Source organism: Neopelma chrysocephalum, unplaced genomic scaffold, assembly GCF_003984885.1.
Source record: "Neopelma chrysocephalum unplaced genomic scaffold, ASM398488v2 Primary Assembly neopelma1_76, whole genome shotgun sequence".
In the NCBI taxonomy this organism is placed as follows: domain Eukaryota; kingdom Metazoa; phylum Chordata; class Aves; order Passeriformes; family Pipridae; genus Neopelma; species Neopelma chrysocephalum.
The window spans coordinates 14,418,930-14,446,729 of record NW_020897737.1 but is presented as its reverse complement, the minus strand read 5'-3'; the positions used below and the strand labels follow the sequence as shown (position 1 = coordinate 14,446,729).

At 42.5% G+C, this 27,800-nt stretch overlaps 1 protein-coding gene and 1 pseudogene across 1 annotated transcript in view; both read right to left on the bottom strand.

Annotated features, from left to right (window-relative positions):
* RIPK4 (receptor interacting serine/threonine kinase 4) overlaps positions 1–4,882 on the bottom strand; it is a 23,664-nt gene extending 18,782 nt beyond the window's left edge. The window contains exon 1 of the mRNA XM_027689184.1: positions 4,481–4,882. Within this exon, the coding sequence (XP_027544985.1) occupies positions 4,481–4,662 (182 nt within the window). The 5' untranslated portion in view covers positions 4,663–4,882. The remainder of the gene's footprint in view (positions 1–4,480) is intronic.
* A 6,805-nt stretch (positions 4,883–11,687) lies between these two features.
* LOC113970378 lies at positions 11,688–27,472 on the bottom strand (annotated as a pseudogene).
* Between the last annotated feature and the right edge of the window lie 328 nt (positions 27,473–27,800).

Sequence of the window (27,800 nt, the reverse complement as noted above, 5' to 3'; positions counted from 1 at the left end):
GGAAAATGGAAAAAAAGGAAAATGGAAAAAAAGGAAAATGGAAAAAAGGAAAAAGGAAATAAAGGAAAAAGGAAAAAAGGAAAAAGGAGAAAAAGGAAAAAGGAAAAAAGGAAAAAGGAAAAAAGGAAAAAGGAAAAAAGGAAAAAGGAGAAAAAGGAAAAAAGGAAAAAGAAAAAAAAGGAAAAAGGAAAAAAGGAAAAAGGAAAAAAGGAAAAAGGAAAAAAAGGAAAAAGGAAAAAAGGAAAAAGGAAAAAAAGGAAAAAGGAAAAAAGGAAAAAGGAAAAAAGGAAAAAGGAAAAAAGGAAAAACTTGCACATAGGACAGCTGAACTCATGTATATCATGGCATGCACACACTTCCCCCTATAATGGGCCTAGAAGACAGGGGCACACACATCAAGAGCTCTAGCACCGAGTCCAGTGCCAAACAGCATCTCTGTCAGAGAAGTCGATAACAGAACAGCCATTTTCAAAGCAATCACAAATATTACACGAATGGGAGACCTGTGACATCCTCAAAAGAGCTGTCTGCTTCCACTCAAAGTCAGACCCCGAACAGACAGGGCTGCATTCTCTGGATTCTGCAGCAGAGACAAGGGACTTGCTCTTGCCCACTGTCTCGCTCCCCAGGGCCCAGCCTTTGTACCACAAACCCTGCCACAAGAACAGCAGGAATTACGGCTGTATCTGCATTTGTGTGTATCCAATCTTTATGCCCTAGAGATAACACTGTTATAAAAACACAGCTTTAAACTCACGAGGCAGTCCTTGCAGTTTTATATTCCCCCACCGCTGCCACCACATTTCCCTAATGGAGTCTGAGACAGAGCAGTTAAAGTTGCTCCAGAGAAACTCAAAAAAGGCTCTGAAAACCTGTCATGGGGCCATTTGTGTGAAACACCTCCAGAGGCAGAGCAGCCAGGCTTCTCCCAGCCCAGGGAAGTCAGGAATGCAAAAACTGCTGGTGGTGCAGGTGGGGTCCACAAAATTATTAACACCTCTGAATTTCTTCAGGAACTCTTTTCATCCGCATCATGGCATATGTTTTAAGGGCATACAGTGTCCTCTTGCTCTGCAGGGAACATCTTTAATGACCTGCACATTGCTGACCCTCAGAGAAGAACGTGAATAAGAGAATACAGGAAAAACCACTGCGTGGTCTGGGCAGAATATGTTGGGGAAAAAAACGAAAAAGAAAAAATAGAAAAAAACCCTTCTTTCAGGTTAACAGATCTCAGCCCTGCTAACAGACCTCTGTAGCACAGCCCTGGTACCAGAGGATTACAGGTTAAACTGGAGAGCCAGGCTCACCTTTAGTCCTTAAGGAGCACAAGGAGAGTATTAGGTTCTACCTACACATCCAGAGGCCACCAGAAGAGATGTTTATTCACCTTCATCACCTAAATAAACACAGATTCCGCTAACAGCAAGGCAATTCTAAAACCTCCTAAACTTCTAAGTCCTGCTCCACTCCCAAATCCAGGGTATGCAGAGGGAGGTACACACAGGGCTTTGCTAATTTTTTTCCCCCAATGAAGGAGGCAGATCTTTCTACCTCCACAACCCTGCAGTCACCCCCATGACCGACACCTCCAGTGAGGAGCCCTCTCCAGGAAATGTTGCCTCGTTCACACCCATCACAGTCTGCACGTTTATGTTCAGATGTAAGAAATCCACAAAGGATCCTCTCCAAGATTCCCACCCTTTTTCTCCAGACCACACTTCCATCCTGGCCCACACGGGTAAAGAGAAGTGACTTCGCCCTCTCCACTGCAAGTCCTGGGGGAAGAGGCTCCTCCACCTTTCTTTGTCACACTCTTTTCCTTCGGACTTACATCGACCCTCCCCACCTTGAGAGCACCTTGAGTCATATTTGGGAAATGCAGTCTCAGGGGACTGGGGAAAGTGGGAGCAAATAAGGTGCTAGGAATGGAATGGAATTTGGCTGGATTGTCTGAGAGGGCTTGGGCTTAAAGGTAAAAGCACTTCTGGCTCTACGTTCAGTTTTTCTTCTGCTGGAGGCCACTTGGCTCTGTGATGTGATAATTGCCAAGGGAATTACTCCAAATCTCTCACTGTCTGCAGAAGCACAGCAAGAGAGACTACAGAGCGTTACCGCCACCGAGCCATTACAAACAGGGTTTTAATGTGGTACCAAATAAATACATCAGAAAAAGCCTCCCTGTTTTTCAGTTAATGTTTCTGATACCACTGGCAATTCTTCTAGCTCTTCACAGGCTTCCAAGTAACAGCTAGTCAAGTTAATCTCCTGGATTAACAGTCTAATTACACAGGCTTGTTTCGACCTGCGGACTAAAGAGGTAGTGTTTGATTTTGTCTGTGCCCCCCACCCCACCATTTGAATAGCACAGGTTTATTAGAAAAGTTTTGGGTGAAAAGTCTCAGTGGAACCAACTCCTGAAAGGGAGAGCAACCCAAAAACCAAAGGAGAACTAGTAATAAACAAAAAAATGTAGCTAAGCTTTATTTTGCAAGGGCAGCTGCTTCAAAGGCCAGGAACCCTCCAGTTTCTAATCAATGCTCCCCCTCAAGCATCTGAAGCACAAATTCTACAGTAAAATAAATTAGTGTTTCAAGGACTGGTTTATTGAAATGAATCAGAAGCTGCAGGAGCCCCACGCCCTCAAAGTTCCCGAATTCTCAAGGCATTTTGCTTATTGCACTGGATGTTTGTATGGTCTTCCAGTATGTGCACACCTCATAGCCACTGAGGGACAGGTGGTTCCCTACTGCACGCAGTATATATTAATATACAGCTGTGGTAGCAACTCTCAAAATTAATTGTTCATATTAAAATAGGTGACAGCATCCTTTGACTCAGAGTGAAAATTAACTTCTGGAGTAAACTTCCAGATGTGTTTTGCAAACTAAAAGTGTAACAGATGTTCTGGCTTATTTTTAAGACATGTTTTAATCCTAACTGAAAAATTAATCAGCTACAGTACTATCTTGATTAGGCCTCAATAAGCATCAAGCCTGAAATCTACTTTGAAGTTTCAGTGGTAGGGGGGCTTGCAGGTTAACCCAACAAAACAACCTCTGCAACTTTGAGGTCTTTTCCATTTTATTCACAGACAGCACAGTTACCCTATGCATATATTAAACTCTCCCTTTCCCCTTTCTTAAAAAGGACATTTAATTTCACTTACTATCCTACATAAGCCATGCCTATAGCAAAGTCAGCAATTCAGATAATGGAAAAGATGCCCCACTACCCCAGAAATCTTGCAGAAGATGGGCTTACAAACATTTTCAATCTTGGGGCAGCTTATCTCCCTCCTCCTGCAGGATCCACAACAATGAAAACCTTTTGAGACTGAACCAACGTCACGCCTCAAAAAATGAACTGCAGAATCAGCTCATGAGTTGGTAAAGATCCCAAAGATCAAGGTGGAGCTGGAAAAGCTCTGTGAATGTGATTGGACCCTACTCACCTCCTTCTGCACAGATGCTGACTGCTGGAAATCACTCCTGCCCCTAAAACAGAAGGATGTTTCTAAAGATGCATCTGACAGCCTTCCTCTCCTAGGAAAGGAGAGCTGCGCTCAGTAGGCCCCCATCCCTGGAAGTGCTCAAGGCCAGGCTGGACGGGGCTTTGAGCAACCTGGTGTAGTGGAAGGTGTCCCTGTCCATGGAAGGGTGTTGGAACTGGATGATCTTTAAGGTCCCTTCGAACCCAAACCATTTTATGATCCCACACACAGCATGAGCACAGCCCAGCCCATCGTCCTCCACAGCTACTCACAGAGGGGGCTGGAGGGAGTTCCCACTGTGTGGTACCTTTACCTGCCCTACAACACATTCCCACACCGGACTGCCCAGGGAGGACTCACCCCGAGCACACACACACACAGGGAGAGGCGCTGGCCCTGAGCTGAACGTGGTGAACACATTTCCCAGCACGTCTCCTTCCAGCACCCACTCCCAAAAGACACCAAGCCCACGGCTACAGCACCCACACCCCAACGCCCCCCACCCTAAACCTGCTGCTACCGCACAGGAGTCACAGCTAACACACCTCTGAGCTAAAGGACTGCTTTGCTCAAGGCAGGGAGCCCACTGAGAAGCCCCTGGATCCCATTCAGCGTTTCCCGTTCGGGACTGGTTTCCACGACCTTTGGAGCTGCAGCAGGCCCACTGCCTTTAGCACAAGCCAACACACGCACAACCTGGGCAGGGCAAAAATGCTTTCCGAGTGGCTCCGAGGGAACAAGGCAAGGCACATGGACTATCTGATCCTATCTGCTGCTGTCGGAAGAAAGGGCTGCGAGGCGGGCAAGGCTGCGGATGGGGAGCCCTCAGTCACCCCGCGGCTCCCCCCAGCTGCGCATCCACGCAAGGGCAACCGCAGGGAGCTGTGGGGCAACCGAGGGCTCCGGGATGCCCCTGTGGGAAAAGCATCGTCGTCCCCCCCCAAATTCTCCTCGTCCCTCCCCAAATTCCCCTCGTCCCCCCCTTACTTCTCATCCACATGGAGGCTGGGCGAACACTTGATGGCGAGCCAGGTCTTCCAGTGGAGGTGCCGCACCTTGTACACCTGCCCGAACCCCCCCGAGCCGATCTTCTCCCAGCTGCCGAACTCGCTCTCCTCGAAGGTTTTCAGCAGTCCCATGGCCCACGGGGAGCCGCTGTCCTTGGCCATCGCTGCCGCTGTGCCCGGACACCGCCCGGCTCCGCGGAGCGAGCGCAGCCGCCGCCGCTCCCTCCCTCCTTCCCCGCCGTCCGCCCGCCCAGGTGAGTCAGGTGAGTCAGGTGTGTGCCGGGGGGGGGACCGGCCCGGCGTCACTTCCTGGGCTGGGCGAGTGGGTGGGTTTTCCAGAGGCCCCTCTTGTCTCCCGGGTCCGGGGGAGCGGGGCAGTTCCCAGGTTACGGCTGCCCCGGGGCAAAGTTCGTGTCCGGAGCTCCTCGGGCAAAAGCGATGGGGCGGGAGGGGAGCGAGCGCACGCTGTTGAGCCGTGACAAATGAGCTGTTAAATAAAGGGCAGGGAAGCACCAGCCACTGTATTCCTGCCTTTTCTTCTTCCCTTGCTCGGGGAACCCCGTCCCTCCATCCCTTCCCCTGTGCATCCCACCCGGCTCTGCAGGACTCCGGGAGCCTTCACTGTGTGGCCAAGGCTGGTGTCTCTCCAGGCAAGCTCTCTGGGTTTTAGTTGCCCCTGGGATTAGAAGCTTTGATGATCCCAGTGGCAGATTGCAGTGCCTGGATCCTTTTGTTGATCTAATTGCAGGTACCACTGGACTCATAGAATCAGTTAGGCTGGAGAGTAACCTCCAAGATCATGAAGTCCAACCTGTGACCATTCTCCACCTTGTCCCCCAGCCCAGAACACTGAGTGCCACATCCAGTTGTTCCCTGAACACCTCCAGGGATGGGGACTCCACCACCTCCCTGGGCAGCCCCTGCCAATGCCTGACCACCCTTTCCATGAAGAAATTCTTTCTGATGTCCAACCTGAACATCCCCTGGTGCAGCTTGAGGCCATTTTTTCTTGTCCTGTCGCTTGTTGCCTGGGAGAAGAGCCTGACCCCCCACTTGGCTACAACCTCCTTTCAAGTAGTTGTAGAGAGTGATCAGGTCTCCTCTGAGCATCCTTTTGCCCAGGATAAGCTCCCTCAGCTGCTCATCATAGGACTGACTCCCCAGACCATTCCCCATCTCCTTTGCTCTTCTCTGGACCTGCTCCAGCACCTCAATGTCTTTCCTGAATTGAGGGACCCAGACCTGGACACAGGACTTGGGGTATGACCTCACCAGTGCTGAGTACAGGGAGACAAATCACTTCCCTGGTCCTGCTGGGAGACAAATCACTTCCCTGGTCCTGCTGGCCACACTAGTTTTGACACAGGCCAGGATGCCACTGGCCTTCTTGCTCACCTGGGCACACCTGGGCTCATGTTCAGCCACGACTCAGACTGATGGACACAGGGTCTCATCGTGTCACTGAGATGCTGCAGTTGGAAGGAAGGAGCCTGCAACTTTTGGTATGTAACACAAAGGTAAAGAGGCTATTCCCATCTGCATCATGACCTTCACACCTATCACAGGTCTAAAGGTTAATAAAGCTCGTGTTTGTTTGTTACACTGAATATCAGACTCGAGGTGATTGTTCTGGGCAGCGAGTGTGTGTCATTTAATCTGGCAGGTTAGGCAATAGATAGAGGACAATGTGTTTTAAAGCCAAGATAATAGCAGTTCTTTGCAAAGCCCCATTTAAAAAAGAATCTACAGAGACATTTAATTACTTTCAAAAGACATGGGACATCAAGTCTGTTCTCAGGGCTTTATTCCACATGGACTTCTTCCTGCTTAATTTACTATGGATTAAACTAAACAATGGCTTACTGTGAATGAGAACATCAATGCATAAATAAATCAGGAATACAAAATAGCTGTGTGGAGAGACAAGTCCATAGGTCACTTCTATATGGCCTCCTTCTTCTGGCTATCACCCTGACTTGTTCCTTGATTTTATTTGGGGCTTCAGGCCTCACTGGATCAGCCTGGAGAGAGTGCCATGCTCTCAAAGAACTCTGCTTAAACTGATTTGGAGAACCAGGGCCTTGGACACTTCTGAAGGTGTGCATGACTCTGTTACAAAGAGCACACCAGAGATTTTATTTCTCTAATGAACATTGTTATTCAAACTCCTGTTTCATTGGGAAGATGGTAAAAGTTGTAAAACTGAACTAGATGAAACCCAGCTTGCACTTAGTTGGCACTTAAGTTTAATCAAAAAGTAGATTGTATACCTTCTACCTGCACTGTGATTTGAGAATTACTTCAACAAACCTCAACAAGAAAGGAGTCAGAGTTCATGATAGAATGTGGAAAGAGTTCATCTGAGAGAATTTCAGTTATTTAAGTGCTTTCAAAAGGGCTAGTCTTAAACAAAATTCACAGTTAGGATGCTCAGAGAACTGGCTGTCTAGGCTCTGAGCTTTTATTTGATGAAGTGTAAGAAGGCTGGAAAAGGGCACCAGAAGAGTTTGTGTTCCAGAGGCAGAAAAAAAAAAGTAGCAAGTGAATTCCAGAGCACTCACGGGTCCCTGACAATAAATAAATAAATAAATTAAAATAAATAAATCAAATGCTAATAGTTAGCCAGACTGACAAACAGCAGTCAGTACTAGGTTTATTGAGAACAAATCATACGAAACCAACCTAATTTAGCTTTTTGTGGCAAGGTAGCCAGCCTTGTATAAATCCTTCTCTCTCCTGCATGTGTGTTAGCAGAAGCATCACAAAGAAACCCTCTTCTCACTCTGTTTCATTGTCTTGCAGTATTTCTCAGTCCTTTTAGAGAACAGGATTTAGTCCAGGGCTTCAGCCTTTTCTTTTTTAGATTGAAATCCTTCTAAAGGGTTGCTTGGCATGTCTGAACTCAACCAACCTGGTGCTTCAAGAGGTCAAAGGGCACCTTTGTCCTGTATGTTAGAGCTAAATTATTTTGCACCTATTTTTTGTGAGCAGCAGCTGGCAACTAGGTAATAGCCTTAAAGCTGAAATAAAAGAGCATTAATTTGCAGGTTGCAATTTTCCAAACCTGTTAAACAAAAATCTGTGTATTTGCCCACTGCTACCCTGTGTCTGAGGGAGGCTGCCATCCCCTTCTTGTGTCGTGCTGGTGTTCATGAGGTTGCCCTTGCATTCACGTGGTTGAACAGTAACTGAATCAGCTCAGTGATCTCACTTAAAAAAAAAAAACAACACTCCCTTGGTGAATTTTTCAGGCAGACCAGAAAGCTGGCCTGGCTTACCAGGTGCTCCTGAATGTCGACAGCAAGGGAGGGTTGTAGGCTGGAAGGAAACTACCTCGGAAGAAGGTGATGAAAGGGGCACAATTGCACATTGTAGGAGATGCTGGAGTTCCTTTGCTGATGTCATTTAAAGCACACCCTCACAGGCAAGTGAGGAGCGTGGTGTGGGGATGGGAATGAGTGGTAGGAAGAGGGTGGGAAATCTTAAACCACCATGTCCGCTGAGGAAAATTTTTAAAGCAGTGTAGATAATCCTACTGGTTAGTGACATTCCAACTGGAATGTCCTCCAGGCAGCCAGGCACACGGATGAGTTTTTGCTAGTTCAGAGCTTAGGGTAATGGCAGCTCTGCCTGCTCAGTACCCCAAGAGTCAGTTCCTTTTAGGAATTGATTTGGACATACAAAAGTTAAGCCATTAATTAAAAGGCAGGTTGGGGGACCATGCTTGGGCTTTCAGCAGAGTGCTTTTAGTTCTTGTGACTGTAATAGCTGAACAAATGAGAACACAAGTTAATAAAAATCTTGTGGCTTCCTTGTAAATCTGAGAACTCTTCTTTAGAGGCAGAGAACTGAGGCACATCATCATTTGATGGAGATCACATAAGCTCCTTACTGTAGACAGTAACAGAACATACTCTGTACTTGATGTGATCTGGTAAGAAAATTACTGGTTTGGGGCTTTAGGGAGGCTTTGCAGATTGCTTTTAACATGTCTTATTTCATGGAATTATATGCTAAAAACCGTATCAGGGCAACCACTCCTCTCCCAGACACTAAACTTTAAAGCCTGTGCGAAATAATAGCACTGCTTAGTGATCCAGCTTTGAGATTTTTTTTTTCCCCAGAGACACCTCTGCTATCTTAGAAAATAATGAACTACATATGCTAACACTCTTCCTCTGTAAGGATGATAAAAAAGCCCTGCATTTGGGAACCTGATTGAGAAGTATTAAACAACCAAAATTTTACATATATCTTGTTATCAGCTCTGTTTGTGATGGTAGTGAAAAAAATACCAATTAAAAAAAACCTCAAAGATTAATTACATTTGCGTTAGCAGCAAATGACTAAACACGGTTGTTTTTGTGGTACTGAGGAAAAGAATGCCTAGTTTTAAATTCTCATTCTCAGAGATGTTCTGCATGATTTCCTCAAGCTGGGTCTTGCTCTGCTTCTTGGCAGACGCCGGTCATTTTTCAGGTACATTTTTTTTCCCCCCTGATGTTGGCTGTGCTGCAGGGCACCATCTCCGGGGTCATTATCAAGGAGGGGCTCTTTGTCAGCGTGGCAGGGCTGTCTCCTCCTGCCTCCGCAGAGCCAAGGGCGAGTCTGGTCGCCCCGAAATCCGCAGGGATCCCGTGCCAGAGCCGCGCTCCAGCCATCGCGCTGGTTTTACAGCGCCCGGTGGACCCGCGCCAGGTCCTTTATCTGATGATCTGGCTCCATGAGAACGAGTCCCTCATGACTCACGGCCGCCTCATACCTGCCGTGCGCGGGGAGAAGTTGTTTTTCAGGCTGGATCCCACAAATCCCGGCAAATAACGCCTTGTCTCCCGTGGAGCCGCTTTCTCCCAGGAGGTACCGGATAAAAGTATGTGTCGGGCAAAAATATTTGCCTGACATATGTCCTGCAGTGTCGTGGGACAGGGTGGCAGGTGAGTCAGACCGTTCAGTCCCCACTGCAGCCTCTTTTATGGGATCACACTCAGAGCGTTCAGTCCCCAGTGCAGCCTCTTTTATGGGATCACACTCAGCAGCCCTTGCTGAGGGTGGGGAAAAACAGCTTGAGAATCGCTTCGAAAATTAAGCAGAAACAAAATTCTAGTTTTCAGACCCAAACGGATTGACACGCAGTTATTGTAGTACAAATAACCGACCTGAAAAAAAATAAATTTGGTATCAACGTCAGAAAAAAAGAAAAAAAAATCCTCTTTTCACCAAAATGCTTTCAGGTGGATATTTTGTTTTGCTTCGTATGTGCAAACCAGCATCTTGGAGTGGTAACGATCTTAACAATAATTAAAAATCTTAACACAAAATCTTAAAAAACACTGAAAAAAACCCCTTAAAATCATAATTTCTAACTACTGTTCCCTTGTAGATGTGTTAGCAAAGCCTCTGCATATAAACTATATACAAGACTGCACATTCTAAAATAGATTAATGACAAAAAAAAAAGGATGTAACTTTTTCGCTTTGCAAAGCCCTTGTGTGAAAGCAAACTCTGTGAATAATAGTAATAAAGTGAAACAGGTACCTAAGTGAAGCAGGATAAAACTCTAGCGTGTCATTAAGCAGGATAAGTGAGGGAAATTATTTTAAAATACAATTTTCAAAAATAGGTCTCCATTAATAAGTTCCCATCCCATTGGGTCTGCCCCTGCAGCTGATTTTGCCTTCCAAAAATGTATTTAATAGGCTCACGCGAAGCTGTGGGAATTTGGGACTCGCAGGTCATGTTCTTGCCCAGCTAGTGCAGTCCCACGGCTCGAGTACAAATCTATAATGCCGCGTCTAAATCTGTCATGTGAAACCCTGGATGGCCTTGGCGCAAATTAACCTTGGTACCTGCAACGCAGCTTGCACTGGAGGCAGCAGCCTCCCAATCGGGCAGGTATGGGGAGTAAATGGTTGGATATTGGATTAGAGACTTCTGGTAAGCTGTTGTAAAAGATCTGGGAAGGACTCCTCTGTGTTCTGGTTGACTAATACTTTCCATTATAAAGGACTCTTTCTTTGGGAAGCATTAACACCTCGGTTGTTTGTTGCAGGCCTTTGATATTTAGCAGGGGAAATCCCAGAGGCTATAGTGGTACCTATTCATTGCCCAGAGAAACGTGAGTCAGTTCTCCCTGCGCTGTAAAGTATTAAAAATGCCGGCTCTCTGGTTCCTGCACAAAAGGCAGATTAAAATCAGGCTGCCACCCACATCTGTCTGGCTGCCCCCACTGCTCGAATGGCTCAACTGCCCTTGAGACATCATCGGAATCGCCACAACGTAGGGCCCAGCATATTTAATAAGATTAAAACCCGGGCACAAATGTCTCAGCCGACTGCAAAGCAGGAGCTTTCGAGGCAGCAACACGGTGGAAGGAGATTTTTTTCCCTTTTAATTTGACTGTATTTGAGACAGGGCTTTTAAACTCCTTTGCTCTCTCCAGCCAGGGTTGCTAAACACGACAGGCAACCTGGAGTAGGTTGTGAGGCTGAAGCAGCGGCGAGCACATGTGTATAAACGGTATATAAGTCATGAAGTCAGTTCTGTGAGCATCTTTAACTGTTTTATTTAGACACAACCTTCTTTTTTAATTTAAATTTATTCATTTAAGGATGGACTGTAACTTAAAAGTCCACTCTAGAAGAAAGACTCTCTAATGACTCTTGAAATAATTTGAAAGTCACTAAGTAAAGCTAAGAAAGTTGCCAAAATTGTAATTTCCTGATATACATCTCACAACCTGTTATCTAATGTCTAATAAATAACATGGTGGACTAATAGAAATGGGATGTTTTACCTACCAGTTCAAACTGTTTGTCTTGTGCATTGGCTCAACACTTTTCCCATGGGCAATATTTTTGAAATAAATAAATACACACATATATATGCTATGTGAATATACAGAACTTAAACGTTTCTTCTCCAAAATGAAACATCATATGTAGGAATATAAATGGCTGTAAATTAAAGTACTTTATGTGCATAATGTTGTGTTTGTCTTGCATATATTCTCTAAGCATATCAGAATAATTTAACAAGAAAGCTGAGAAAACACAGTGTTGTAAAAAGATTTGACAAGGATAAAAGTGAAAACTTTAAGACATATTTTGTTTAAAAAAGTAAACCTCTCCCGGAGAGTAAAAAGAAAAATTGATTTATTCACAGTAAAAATCCAATAGAACCTGTTTTTCTAGAAATCTCTCTGAATTCCCAAGCCCAGATCCATTCCTACTGGGGTTTTCCATTGTGTTGGTTGGTGTTGCTCCATCAGCTTCAGTGGAAGTACAGCAGGTTCCAAAACAGCCTGAAGTTCAGCCCAGACTGGCTCTGGCAGAGAAGTCCCTGTTTCCACCAGAACATTTTCTCCAGTAGCTGGTGACTGTGGCTGAAGCCCGTTCAAGTGTCCCCTCTTCTCTTCCAAAACTATTTTGACTTTGTCAAGACTTACTTGTTACCATCTGGGGATCCTGACCCCAACCCACAGCAGTTACATCCAAACTCTGATGGCCTTCGCTGTCGTCTTTATATCTAAGGGAATACAATTGAAAATAATGAAAATATAAGTTACAAGCATAGCATTTACAGCAGAAAATAAGAATAATATCTAAATTAGATTGCCAAAGCTGATAATGTCAGCAATTAAAAGTTGAATTAGATTGCTGTATGCTATGTGGCACTCAAACAAAAGACACTCTGTGTGAAGGAACACCTGCACGAGGGTTCCAGTAAGTAGTTTTTATCAAATACACATCACATAACAGAAAATAAGAAGTACCTATTTATAATAATATTTAATTTATTGGATTCTTTTGTCCCAAAATGTCCCATCTTGTTTATACTACAGAAGCTGTTCCTGTATTTACATACTCTCTTTGGGTGGATACAAACTTGCAGGGTTAAAAAATTTCTTCCAACAGTCAAGGCTACGAGATTTTCACAGTGGAAAAAGCAATAAAAGCAAAAAGACCTTTTTGTTTCCTTGGTTTAGCCGTCTTTAGACTAAGTTTTCCATTATGATAGTGAAACTTTAGTAGTAAATTGTTTCACACTCAGAATGCCTAAAATGCAATCAAACTTGAGAGAGCTTTTAATTAAATATTTGCATCTCTTAAACAAAATGTTTTAGAAAAAATACTTTATGATCTGTACAAGAATCAACTGGTAACACACCTGGAATGAGAATGATTGCTGAGATTATGAACTTTTCGAAGATGTTGGGTCAATGAATAACCGCAGGATAAATGTTTCTGAAAGATGTGGTATTTATATTTCAGAATGCCATTATTCTTGGGAAAAATGACTGTTAGATTCATGGAAGGCTTGCAAGAATATATGACAAAAATTAATCCTTTGTTGGAAAAAGGGAAAACCACACTAAGTAGCTGAAAATCTTTTTGAAGTGAGCTTCCTAAAACGTTTCCTATTTGAGGTTGTTAGAACTTGTCTGACTGAGGAACCCCAGTGGAAATCCTCTGCACTGGCCATCAGTGCTGGAGATATCTCCAAGAGCAGTGTGACACACAGCTCCCACTAAAATATATTCATTTTACAACACAGCAGTGATTGCAGCTCCGAAAAGCTGAAGAAACAGGCAACAAGCATCCATCAATTATAGCTACTCAAAATGAACTTAAATGTTGTGACCACGCTCATCCAATTAAAAGTTTTTCTATTTTCAAGTAACGTATTAGTTCTAAGGTTGGAGTATGAACTTGAGGAGAAAAGTGACATGAGGTTTTAATCCCTGCAATATTTTGCTGTTGAGATTAGAATTGGCATGTGGTTTATTTCTTTAAAAAAAAAAAAAAAAAGGGAGGGAGAAGGGAGTTGGCCATGGTTTAAGACTGTGAGTATGCAACTGCATGTACCTAAAGTAAGCACTCCAAACCTATAGGTGAGGGGGAATCAGGCATTTGCATAATGATTAGAAGAGCCCCAGAAATGTGTGCAAATAAATACTTGATTTGGTGCAAAAAAATAGAACATTTCCTTAATTGATGTGAAACTAAACACACGTAAATTTGAAACTTTGGTCTCATTTATAGAAATACGTTTTATCCTGCTATTTAATATACTCCCCACATGCACTCTCTTGCAGTGCTGTCTCCAAAGTCAGTGAAGTCCGTGAAATAAAACCACATCCTTCAACATCACAGCTGTAGGCACCTGAATCACTGTGTGTTTCGACATGTTTATGCAGATCAGAGGCGCTCTTAAAACTGAAAACAAGGCAAAACAAATAACAGATATAATAGTACAGAGGAGTAGCCTTGTGGTTAATGTTTAGGACTGGGAGGTAGAAATTTTTGGCTCTGACAATAACAAGTGAAAGCGGAATATGTGTAAATTGCTTCTCTACCTCAGTTTTTCCACCTGTGAAAAGGGGATAGCGCAGACATCTCTTTGATGTGCTCTGAATTTCATTTTCCATTCCCTCTTTCTTCCCACACATCCACACCGTGCCCAAATCGGGGTAATTTTTCCACAATTATCGCCCTTTTTTTTTGTTCACGTAGAGAAAATTCTTGTCCACTGTCAAGCAGTCGCTTCATCCTCTCTGGTCTAGAAATTCCAATTATTTCCTTCTACCCACCCACAAAGTGAACTCAAAAGTGCTTAAATATTTTATCCCTTTTCCAGCATCCAAAGGCCAAGCCTCTCATCTTCTCAGGCAAGTTTAAACATAATTTCTCAGTGCTTATATGTGCAACTTGGTCCACCACATTGCAATGCCACGAGCCTCAAGTTTTCTCACCTGCTGTCACAGAGGGGACAATGGAAAGGATGTTCCTGATGCTGTCAGGAATGGATGTGTGCTTTCAGTGAAGAGGCCCTTGTGCCCACCATATCACAAAGGGCACATGTAACATGGTTAACTGGAAAGGATAATAGAGGAAAAAAACCTACTTTTAGTTCTGTATTGTCTGCTCTGATATATGACAAAATTAAAATATCATATTAAAATTACCATATTTTAATACAGTTGGGAATAAAATATACAGAGAAAGAACGAGATCAGAACGGAATGCAGATGGAGTAAAGGGTGTTGTGAAATAATGGTCAAATAGAGCATTTCAGATTACTTCCAGAAAATAGGTGGTAAGTGAAACAGACCTAGAGGATCCTGTTTCACTCTCTGGGCCCTCACAAAAAGGATGATTGTTGTTTTGCCCGTGGCACTTTGGGAGGGTTTCTAAAAGGTGGATGTTGTCTGGAAGCCTTCTGACAGATGAGCGCTGGCAAATCTACTTTTAGAGTTTAAAGTATTATCACTCTTAAAAAAAAGCGGCAGAAAGAGTGTCTGCCCTCCACCTCCCCGTTTCACATTCGGATCTATTTGCCTGGGGCAGAGCCATGCTCGGTGCTTGCTCAGCTGCCAGACTTGGAGCTGCAGTGGGTGAGACACAGGTTTGCTCTCTGGCAACTCTGGAGCTGGGAGAACCTCTGGCAGACGGGCAGGAAGGGCTGTACCAACGTAATGCTGAACAAATGCTGCTCTGTGCGGATGAATCAGCACCCGGATGAATTCCTGCAGCAGGAAGAGTCTCCATGAAGAAGCTTTGAATTTAGGCAAAACCTGTTTTATTTGAGTTTGATGCCGTGCATTATTTTGTAATCAGCCCGGTGTTTTATAAATGTCCAGGGAAAAACATGCAGTTGAAGTGCTACTGTTTTCTCAAAGAAAAGGAAGCAAATATAACACACTGTAACCATTCTGGAATCACTCCCTGCTAGGCACTTTTCCTTGTAGTTTGTCCTAGACCAGGAATTTTTATTTTTTTTTTTAAACTCCCTAAATTCATGTGGAAAACTAGTCTGGAATAATTTAATCTGCAAAACTGCATCAGTGAATCTCACCAGTCTCTCCAAACGGGAGCATCCAACAATTTGTTAGCATGCAAATACATCCACGTAGGGAGTGATTTCAGAATATCTTCAGCATTTGCATTCACATCACAGCTCATTTCAGCATCAATACTTATAGGTAAGCAGGCTCTTTAAAAGAGAGTTTCACTGTTTATCAGAGAGCTGTTACACAACTGCACTGGGGTAGGAGTAGGAGAGTGTCATGTCTGCACTGGCAGTCTGCACCAACATGCAGACATGTGTGCTGCCAGGAGTTTTAAAGAAAGCTGAATGATGAGGTAGGGGCGTAACTGGCTTTAATATCTGAAGGGATTTGTGCTGTGCCTGAGCATTTGGACCCCAGGATGCCTCCCAGCTCCCTCAGCCAAGTTCACAGGGCAGTTGGTTCACTGTGGCTTGCTGGGCCACGACACAGGTTCACATAATCCTTGCTCCTAGTCCAGCCACCTTGTGATTTTCCCTGGCTATGCAAGCAGAACACAGGCAGAATTATCAGGGGACAAGGACAGCCAGGCACATTGTACAGTTCACAGGGTTTTAAGTGCAGCCAGAGGGGCCAGAAGGAAATAGTTCAGTTAGCCATGGGCTTTATTTAATATATCAAATCTGCCTTAATCTGTGTTATGCTTTAGTTAAAAAAAAAAAAAGAAACAAACCCAACAGCGTATTTAAACAGCTTCATTAGTTAATAAAATTAAAAAAACCCTTGATTTGGATTTATTTCCAATTTCTTTTCAAAAGCACCTTGAGAGAAAGGAATAAAACAAAACTAATCAACAAAACAAAAGCAATTCTCTATTTTCTAGCATAAAATATGAAAATTAAGATATTTTAGCCAGATGCATGTCAACTATAAAACCATTTAAATGCAAGCATGGTCAGAGCTGGTAGCTCACAACAAGCATCTGATGAAATGCAGAGTTGCTCAGCATCCGTGTGTTGACTTGCAGTCAGTGAAAAATCGTGTTTCCTTAAGAATGCAACTAGAAAGCAGAATCTACCCCCACTGAGCAAGTCTGCACAAAGCTGCTTGTGTGTTTATACAACCTAAATGTTCCCAGGTCTGGCTCCATGGCTCGAACATTCCTATTCCCAAAGCAGAGACCCACCCGCCTCTCGGCTTCTGCATTTCCTGTGTGTCCGACAGCAATATCACAGGTTTCCTCGTGCTTAGATGCTGCAGGATTCTTTCCCAGCAAGTCATAGCTGTTGTGGGAACCTCTGGGGACCTGAGGGAGATTGTGGTTAGGTCAGGGAAGGACTGCACTGTTTGAGTGGGGCTGATTATGCACTGCAAGGTGAGCAGAGCTGCAGCCCAAGCTAAAACACACCTTTGGCTCTAACCAAGCCCCGAGTCGTGGAAGCAAGTAAACAGATCTGCATGGGAGCTACTGCAAAGTAGAGAAGCCCCTCAAACTTTCTGATTTGAAAGCACAAAGAATGGAATTTCCAGGTAATAAAGTCCTGGCTTTCCAGCATTTGTAACACAGTTGCCCTAGTTTCATATACTGATTTTCTTAACCGTAGAATCATAGAATGGTTTGGGTTGGAGGGGACCTTAAAGAGCATCTCATTCCAACCCTCAGGAAAGGCAGGAAACCTTTCTTTAGACCAGGTTGTTCTGAGCTTCATCCAATCTGGCCTTGAACACTTCCAGGAATGGGGAATCCACAGACTCTCTGGACAACCTGTGCCAGGGCCTCACCACCCTCACAGTAAATAATTCTTCGTATTAGCTGATCTAAACCTGCCCTCCTTCATCCTAAGGCCAGTTCCCCTTGACCTACCAGTCCAGACCCTTGTCTTAAATTCCTCTCCAGCTCTCTTGGAGCCCCTTTAGGCACTGGAAAGGTCTCTAAGGTCTCCCTGGAGTCTTCTCCAGGCTGAACATCCCCAGCTCTCTCAGCTACTATAACAATATTTAGAAGTCTGCAGTTTATCCAACCTGTTCTGTACAAGGTGACCTTGAAAAAAGCATATTTTATTTTAAAGAGCTCTGACTTGCCATGTTTCCTTATGTGATCTCATAGCAGCCTTTCATTTCTGACAGTTCTGGCAAGCAAATATTTTTTCTGAATTTAAACAGAATTTATTCAGTGGCAATGCAAATAACTTATGAAGATTTATTAATTAATAACCTATAGCTGCCGGTTGCATTAATAAACTAATACAGCACTGAGATGGTTTCAATATGCTTTTTCATTACCAATTTAATTCAGGCTTAATGAAATCAGTTGTTTATCAGTGAGTCAATTTTATCCTAAACAGAACAACAATCTGTTCAAAACACCAACAGCTTGAAATTTGAGGTCTTCTGTCAATTAGTGCACCTACTTATCATCACCAAAACATCCACCAAGCATGCAAAGCCAAGAAAACTTCTGTGCTTCATGAAAACAGTGGCCTTCCTGGAGCAAACCTTGCTTTCATGCAATTGACTTATATGAAAAATAGAAATATTTATTAAATCACACACACATGTTATCAAAAAGCAGCTTGAATCTTAGAAATATAAACAGAAATAAGAGCACGCCCACTTACTGTCTTCTGAAACTTGTCTCCTTGCATGATCAAAAATCTTGATGTTATTGGAGAACATCCCTCCACAAACAGGAGATGATACAACTTTTTCTTGAGGGGGTTCTTAAGTGCTCCCACAGCCTACACCTTCCTTGAAATATGCCTAAACAATCTAAACCAAACAACCAATAAAAAAAAGCTGCATGAGTACTGTCCTCTTTCTTATGTAGAAAGAGAAAAGATTATTACATAGTTATGTCTTACTGTTAATAAATTACTTTATATATATGTATACAGACATTGATGTGGTCCCCTCTACATCTTCCTGGCCTCTGGAGAACCAGGATGGTGGGGTAGTGAGTACATGACAACTGCACATCTCCAAGAACTCTGCCTGCTGATCTCCTTTTTTTTGTTTTATCTTCACGCTTTCTGTCTCCACATTTACATTCACATGGTGGTTAACCACAAGCAATCAGCGATCCACCAAACTATCTTTGCATATAAAAAGCTCCGTCCTCAGATCTCTTGAGCTCAGGAACCCTCTGGTGCTGAGGACACAGTGCAAGCTTTAGCAGCAGAAGTAGAAAGCTCTGACAGTTGACACATGATGAGCAAAATCCCAAGTAGTTTTATGTTTAGGTGTAAATAGAGCTAAAAAACTACTTTTAGGAAAAAACTTCAGATAGATGTAAAGTATCCTATTCTCTCATGCAAAAAAAGCAGCCACAAGTGTCTCTTATCTACCTTACAAAGGTAAAAGCTATGCAGAAGGCTACCTTTTTAGAAAGGTGAAAGATGGCCTAGACCCTATCAAAGACTCCAAAGAATCAAGAGGACTAAATTCAAATTCAAGAGCAAGAGGTGGGGAAAGAGAAAATATTCTTGATGATAAGAATAATCAAGTGAATCAAACTCAATGGCTCGTTGGGTAGCTTTTGGTCTCAGAAATTTATACACAAAATTCATTTAACAAAGAGTATTTGCCTAGTTCATTTAACCAAGTAGGTGCTTCGTGTATTCCATTTCTGCTATTCATCAGGACACTTCTGCAAGTAGAACAAGAGTGTGAAAGCCTTGATGACAACCCACATCCACTGCAATAGGTAGAATACAGGCTGCTATTCCTGGTGCAGAGTTCTGAGCTACAGATTAACATACTTAGTAAAGGGACAGAACTCTAAACTCCTTATTAAAAGACAAAGGAAATCCCAAAACCTCACCCTGCCTACAATGAGGAAACAGGATCATCAGTGTCTCTGTCACCTCTGCAGAGTACAGGACACTTCTGATGGAGGGACCGTGAAAAAAAGGCCAAGCATGTTTCAGTCAGAAGCTGGAGGACAACATGAAGATTTCCATCTGTTTAACCCCAGATTCAAAATGTGACATACAGGACGACAGACTGAATCCCTGACTTTCTATCTGGACTTCCTGGCTTGACCTCAGGCCTGTGTTGTCACAGTGGACTTGGCTGGTGGTCACTGGGCTGTGGTTGGCCCTGGGCAGCACCACCAGACCTGCTCTGTTCTTCTTTCTCAGGCCCTGTGAGGAGACTGCACCCTGTCAGCGATGTCCCTGCCTAACTGTGACACTTCTCTCCCAGTTTGCCCCTTGCAGAGAAGCCCACTCTTGCTGTGCCCTCATGAATTCAACCCAATTACTTACTGGGGGTCCCTGGAAAAGGCTGATCACCTTCTATCCATTGTCTCAGTGCCATGACAAGCTGCTTCCACACAGAGATGAAACCTCACTGGCCTGTCTTTGCCTGTTAGGTTGGGGGGGATTGGAATGGAAAATTGTCTTTCATACCTGGACACTATGATTTACATGTCACTTTAAAATGGATGCCACCACCCTGAATGTCAAGAACACAGACTACAACACACCCTGTAAAATCCAGGACCTATTTTTTTGTGCTGAGGCAGGATCAAGTACACTTTGGTTTCAGAAAAGGGTCTTCTCAGTTCCCTAGTGATAGATAACCTCCATAATCTCAACAGGCCACAGTATTTAAAAATACCCTATTAAAATGGCTTTCCTAACTTGTAACTTGCACCTCTCTTGTTATAACTGATGGAGTCCCTTCACCTGTCCTAGTGGGCTTTATTTTCTAAAGCTATGATCACAATGATGTGTGAGTTTTGTTCCTCTAAGGACTAGAGATTCTGCACTATCAGGCCACTGGAGTGAGTTCCCCAGCCAAAAAACAGTCCAACTGTCAGCTAATCTCAAGAGGGAAAATGAACAAACTTATGTTGCCTTGCATCCACTGATGGGATTTTGTCTTTAACAGCTAACCCAAAAAACAACTTCAACCCATAAAGTGAGGAGACACATATCTGGGGGGGTTCACCAAGAGGGTTCCAATCAGATCTGGACTTTATTGACACATTTTACAAAACAAAGCCAAACTGATTTGTTTAAAGCAAGCACAGAATGATCCGTTCCAGGGCCAGAGTCCCACAAATCGCCTCATTTTTCTTCAGCAGAAAGGCTTTTCTTCTGGAGAGGTTCTGCTCCTACACTCGGTGGGTCTGAAGCTGAACTGCACAAACAGCAAATACAGCCCATAGTTTAGCCCTTACTCAAGCAACCAAGGCATGTGCTATGAAAGACTGTCAATGGAATGTGGCTTCTCCAATACAGCCAAGGGCAGAACATCAGCTTTGAAGCCATGGCAATAATTTTAACACAAGAGGTAGCTACCAATATAGAGAATGCATTAAAAATGCTCTTTCTTACCACAGAGCTGGGAAAAACTAGGACGGCTAAAGGTGTGTGCTTCCCTTGATTTGAAGGGATCAGGTGAACAGAAAGAAGAGTAAGCTCACCTTGAAATACTGTTATGAGGGAGACAGCCGTGATCCTGCCTGATAGAATGCAAGTGAAAAGTCTGTTTGAATGGTATATGAACTATAAACCACAAGCAGACTCATGAGGAAACCCAACCTTGTTTAGTACTGGTACTTCTCAGCTTGGACTAATTGGGAGTTGAGGGCATTCAACTCCCAATTAGTCTAAGTTGAGAGCTGCCGATGGATGATAGGAACTATTCTATTTAAATCGTGGTGCTATAAAATAGAAATGCTTTTGCAGTTATTTTAGATAAATAAAAAAAAAATCTGAAGATCTCTCACAAGTTGCTGTGTAAAATGTACCACTAAGTGAATTTTATAAGAAACACTGCAGTGAAATGCTTTTTAAAACAGATTTTTTTTTTTTAATGTGAACTACCTTTCCAGTGACAATAAACACGTTTCTTCTGATTTGTATCAGCTTATTCCTCAGTATCATACATGAAGAGCAACATGCTTATAAAACCATGCTGGGTTACTGAGGGTAACCTTAAACCAAAATAGAAGCATGGAGAAGACAAGGCAGTTCTGGCAGGAAATCAACTGACATGAACATAGAATTAAGTGTTTTTAGAAACCCAACAGACACCGGTAAATATTGCAGTAACGTTTAATTAACTCACTCCAACACAGACACAATAACATCAACTACAAAAACGTAGAACATTCTGCATTATCCACAACACAAACCAGGCCCTGGATTTTCACCTACCCTCTCATGGCTGAAAAATCTGTCTAGGCTAATTGGGTGAGTAGCCCTCATTCTTTGTGGCAGGGATGTGCCTGTTGATGTGCTTCTGCTGATTTATTTCTTTGGCACATTTTTACCTTCTCCTCTCTCTCCACTTCTCCCTGCTCCTGTTCATGGGAAGGCCATGAGGGAAGTGCAGGTAATTCCAACAAAAATGGGAAGGCTGCACAATGACTGAGCTGAATCAAGTGTCAGGATGCAGCACTGCAGGAGTCAATACTGATGTGACATGGGGGACTAAAACTTAACTAGGCTCTGCCTCACTCCACAAAAAATCCACACCTGAGAGTGAAAGTAGACTCATATTGCATTTTCTTCAGGTGACACATTCGACTGCATCAACTGCATCAGTCCAAATTCAGTGTTCCCCTCAGCTCCCAGTAATTTAACCTTTAACCTCTCTGCTGTGCTGGCACAAATTTTGTAAGGCCACACCCTGAATTTGGGACAAGGAGCTGATCTGGCTCTCAACCAAATCAGACACTGGGGAAGGGAAATGGGAAACAACTGAAACTCCTTAGGCTGATGTTGCCATGCTGACAATGTACAGCTGATTAAAGTGTAAAAAACAACAGTCTTTTTTTTTTTTTAAGAAAAATATATAATGAAAAACCCCACATTTATTTTTGGATTATCTGGTTTTAATCATCCTAATCTTAGGACAGTGGATTAAACTAAGCTGCCAGGCATTCTGTGTGCAGAACAGAGCGTTCACACAAGGAGTTAATCCAGGCAAACCCTGCATTTTAAATTCGTATTCCAGTGTATTTCACAACAGCTCCCTGAGGGAAACAAGCCCTTATTTCCTCTGAAGGGCTTGAAACAGGATCTGAGAAATCCAAAGGTCTTGTGTATATGGAAACATATAGGCATAATAAGGTGAATCAACTAAAATATTGAGCCAGACAGATTGAAAACCACTTCACTTCTTAATCAGAGTAACCATATGGGGCTTAAACCCATTTTAATTTGTTGGCACCAAAACTTTGAGTATTTCTCCGAAATTTTCTTGAATATTCTTTACATGTAAATAGGAGAGAAGTTTTTGGGGCTGTTGCCTGAGTCGGAAGCTTTACCTTTGGGGAAACTGAATCCGACACAGTAAGAGGTACCACGAGTGTCAGGGGAAGCTCTATGGGTGATTTTCAAAGAGAATTATATTCATAACTGTGGGAACATATTTGCAGGAGGGTGGGAAAGGTAAGCAGTTTTCCCTGCCCTCAAAATTCTCCTCTTTCACAGTGTGCCCTACCCCACCTTCTGGGTCTGGTGGAGCCTGCCTACTAGGTTGGGAAACATTCTTTTAATTAATAAAATTCACGACATAGTTTGAACTTGAAAAAACATGTGTGAAAATATTTAGCAGAATGCTACGGAGTCCAGGGTTCCATCAGCCAAAACTGCCCGCTGACATAAATGAAAAATGGAACATGAGATCAATTAAGTGATTTTTAAGCGTGTTTTTCAAGCAAAGACTGTGCTCGCTGACAGATGCAGCAAAGTAAAATTCTGAGGGCTTTGAACTTTTTCTGAACCTCTCCATTTTTAAAATAAATAGACCAATCGTGGCAGTATGTGAGTGAAGACTGATATTGGTATGTATTAAAGAGCATTAGTAACAAAAATAACTACTGTAAGAAATATGATTCCTGTAAGATACGAGACATAACGGCAGTAAGGTTTGTTTGTAACAACAGTTTGTAATCAAACTATGCAAATAATCCAAAAGTTGTCATAACTAATGCTCTGTATTATATATTTAGGTTTACAGCTTTAAAAAGAAAGGAATGGGGTACTACATGTGCAATCCACTAGTAAATAAAAGCCTTTATTTACAGAGATAGAGTTTCTCACAGACTGATGAAACAACAACACTCTATAAAATTCACTCTCAGATTTTTATGCCATTCCTTATTTGATGTAAGGAATAATTAATGAAAAGAGAGGTGTCAAAGCATTATGTGAATGCAGATATGTTAAAGTCATAGCCAAAAGAGCCAAATGGATATTTCTAGTAGTTCTCTCCAGGAATAGCACACAGATGAGGAGGAACTCACCTTTTATATGTGCAATGGCAAAACAATCTCTAAGCTGAAATGTTAGGAGGAAACTGGAAATCAATTTAGACCTAGTAAGGTGAAGGTTAGCAAAGCAAAGCCTGGACTATAACCACCACCAGAAACCAAAAGTAATTTCACTCCATCACTGCAATATATTTACTTAAATATCACTGGTTCCAGTTCAAGGATGTGATGCACATGAGGGAGACAATGTCTATGTAAAGCACCACCAGTCTGACATTCCCTTGCATGGAATTATATTTTCATCCTCATTAGTGTCTGTTCTTAACCTCAAAAAGATAGTTTACATCATTAATTTTGTCACAATTTTAATATGAAAAAATCCTGGATAATAGAGAAATGAGATTTTAGGATGATAACCCATGAACCTTTGAAAGGCTTAGATTGACATAAAAAAAGGATCAAAGGCCTCTGAAAAACAAAGCTGTTGTTTTGATTCATAGTTTGCCATTATTAAACCTACATCATAGGATGTTTGAAAATTTGTTTAGTTTTACAGCTTCTCGGTAACTCAATTCAGTTGTTTCTTCTTCACCAATATTTTGTTTTCAATTATATCACTTAAGTGAAACAGAAAAACTGATACAACATGAAAAAACTACTGTAGACCAGATAAAAAATTTTCCTGCACCTGTTTCTTTCTCTAAGAACTACCTTGCTCAACGGTTACACCAAAGGGGATGGTAAGAAAATGTAATCACACTTGTGGGTGCAAATGTAATGCTCAGTAGCCATAAATAACAGCTGAGGTTCTGAGGCCAAGAGTGACAGAAAGTGCTTCCCCCTAATGTCATATCAACATGAAGCCACTTTTCCTCAGGAATGAACACCTTCAAGATGCAGAAAAAAAAACATATAGGCATCACTATTTATATCAATATTGTTAAAAAAAAGGACATCAACTGCTATTGTCTTGGTTTACTTGATACAGAAATAGCACAGTCAAAACAGAATGGAAAAATTATTTTATTGAACACAGGACACCAAAAAGAGGTCAAGATAAAAACCATTTTTAGCTGAAGCCAATCTTAGCCACATTTGGACATTAAACTTATATAAACAACTTGTTGCAAATGTCTGATTTTTGTTCCAGTAAAGAAAAAAATCCCAAACATTTGCAACTGACCAAGGAAACATCAGATATTCCATTGCCTTTCTTCAGACAAACAATAAACACTCTGGACCCGCCTATGAACTACCAAGTTCATTTATTTATCTTTAAACCGGGTGTATTAAAACTTTTCATATATGCTCTTAAAACACAAGAGAAGTTGCGTCTTTGTCAAAAAGATCGTTTCAGTCCCCTCAAAAACAAAGAAGATTTGAATTCAAGGTAGCAAATTTTATGCAAATATCACAGAATCCCAGGATGGGTGAGGTCAGAAGGGACCACAGTGGGTCATCTGGTCCAACCTCCCTGCTCCAGCAGGGCCATCCCAGAGCACACGGCACAGGATTGGGTCCAGACAGCTCTGGAACATCTCCAGTGAGGGAGACTCCACACCCTCTCTGGGCAATCTTTTCCAGTGGTTTACATTTTCGTGGTTGCTACTGTAATGATCATGTGTTACTTGTAAAGATGGTGGGACACAGTGTTCAGAGTGAGCAAAAACAACCAGTGATGAGTGAAATCTAAAGAACGCTGAAGTAAAGTTAGGAAAGGGGGAAAAAAAGCCAGTATCAAGTATTTCACTTGCATCACAATTCTCCCAACAGCGAAAAAACCTCCTCCAAAGTCCTTGGGAACTGGTGCCAGCTATGCCTGTTCTCCAAACATGAGAATCCTTTAGTGGTAACTGTGAAAGTGGACATGTGCTGTCAGCGTTCTGGGGTCTTTCGCCCCAAAATTCACGACTTCTCCACCAACCTTGCTCTTAAAACACAAGAAAGAAGCGACGTTTTATGGAGCACTGAAATCTGCATGAAATGCAGAAACCTGCACGAAACACATGAAATCTGCAACTGGGCCACAACACACCGAGAATGCCCACAGTACTTACACGTGTAGTGACTTCATAACTTCTGTGAATAACCTTAGCAGAGAAGCTGGTAACTGCTATCTACTGATAATGCACTAGATAAAACTTGCAAATCTCAGTGGCAAACAGATTTTTCACTGTCTCACGACTGCAGCAATACCACAGTGCTTTGTTCCTTAAAGCACAGCTTTTTGCAGAAGGGCACTTCATAGATCTGATAGGAAAATTTTGTAAAAATAAGTATTTTCCTGGGTATATACTGTGACACCCTTCAGCTTAGGTCACAGAGACATTGTTAATGTTGGTCCAATTTTACTTTTTTCACCTTTAATTAAAACTCATTCACCTTTAATTAAAATGTCTACACCTGTAATTACACTTGATTACAGTGTTAAGAATAAAGAGCAGGATACACAAGAGCCAAACCAGCTATATTAAAAAGTCTGGTATATTATTGCTATTACATCCACAGAGACTGCCTGTAATTTTCTGCAGAATCGGATTTTTTTGGTTTGCTTTTGAGTACATTTAATACTATTTATATAAAAAGTGTAAAACCCAATGCCCATCATAAATACACCAGTGTATGTACCCAAATAAGGCAAATATCATACAAACAGTAAAAGTTTCCATTTTTCCATAAAGATTCATACAAATGCTGCTTTAAACTTAAAATTACGTAGCAGACCAGTTCCCTGACAGGGAAAAACTCTGCCATTCAAAAATAATTTGCTAAAATCTGCACGTGCTGAGGCCCTAATCTTAAAAAAACCCTGTTTAAAAAACCTTCAGCAGAAATTCTCATGACATCACCTCTCCAGTCTCTTTCCATATAGGTAATAGCTGTCAATAAAAAAAAACAACCAAACCAACAAGATAATCAGGAATGAAGCAAAAAGCAGGTATAAGCCCTTGACTACAGGCTTCATGCAGCAGGGGCTTATCAAAGCTGAGGTGCAGGTAAACTGAAGTCTGTATTATTTTTCAGGAAAACTGAAGTTGGAATTATCTCCTAGGCTAGGAATAATCTTCCAAACTGCAACGTAATCTGTGTGAGATATGAATGACCTGCTGATTCCAGAGGGTGCTGTAGGTACCTGTCCAAGCGTTCCGCAACGTGATTACAAAATTCCTCCATGCATTTCCCTACAAAGCAGCATTCTTTCCATTCACATGGTGGGATCAATTCAGCATTCCTGAATTTGCTTCCAGGGGCTGTTGCCTAAAATTTTTCAGGAGCTCAGAGAAGTTTTAGTTATCACGTTGCATTTCTGTAAATTCTTCTTGTAAAATTAGTGGTCAGGATTACAGTCTCCTCAATGACATGAACATTTAATTTATTTCTTAATTACTGGATGCCTTTTTTTTTTAAGAAACTCAGGCCATATTTTGCAAACATTTACCCCTTGCCAGAAGCCACAAGTTGTAACATTTTCGTTCCAACCACACAGTAAGAGTCCTGTGATCACCATCAACAAGCATCTGCTGAGGGTGCCTTTATTGTAATTTAACTGCACTGCAGAATTGTAAAACCTCTTTCCACACAGAAAGCCAAAGCAACCATTACCAGGAATGTAATTCCAGTCACTTTAGCCCAACATGAGCGTGGGCTCCCACTGAACAGAGCTGGTTCCACTCACCTTTTCTTCTTCTTAAGATCCAGCTCTGGAATTGGCACAGCCAGCCACTAAATTGATGAGAAAATGGGCCCAAGTGAAAGCTGTGTTGGGGGGAATGATGTACAGATAAATCAGTTTTCTGCTCAACTGGATGCGTGTTTGTATCAATATAAAGGAAGCAACAGGAATATAAACCAAGGAGAAATAGTCCCGCTGTTTTTGTTTTCCTGACTCTGAACAGATATAACAACAGCAAACTTTATTTGAAAAAAAAAAGAAATCTACTGGCCCGTTCTCCATGGTTTTCCACCTCCCTGCTCTTCCCTGTGTTACCAGCTTCCAAGATCTGCCAGTTCAGCTGCTGAGAGAACCACTCCCTAACTCACTTTATTCCCAGCACTCTTGGATTAGTTTTAAGAGTTTAAAGAGCCTCCAAGCAGATCAGCTGATGGAGCCCAGTCAGCAGCAGACTTGGGAAGGAGGATGGCAACAAGCAGCTGGGAGGAGCTTCATCGTTTTCTCATCAGCCCATAAGAATCTGGAAGACAAACTCTGTCCAATAGCCTAAAGCATCAGTGTAAAAGCCTGACTCTGTCTTCCCTGGTGCTGATTCTATTGATTAAAAAAG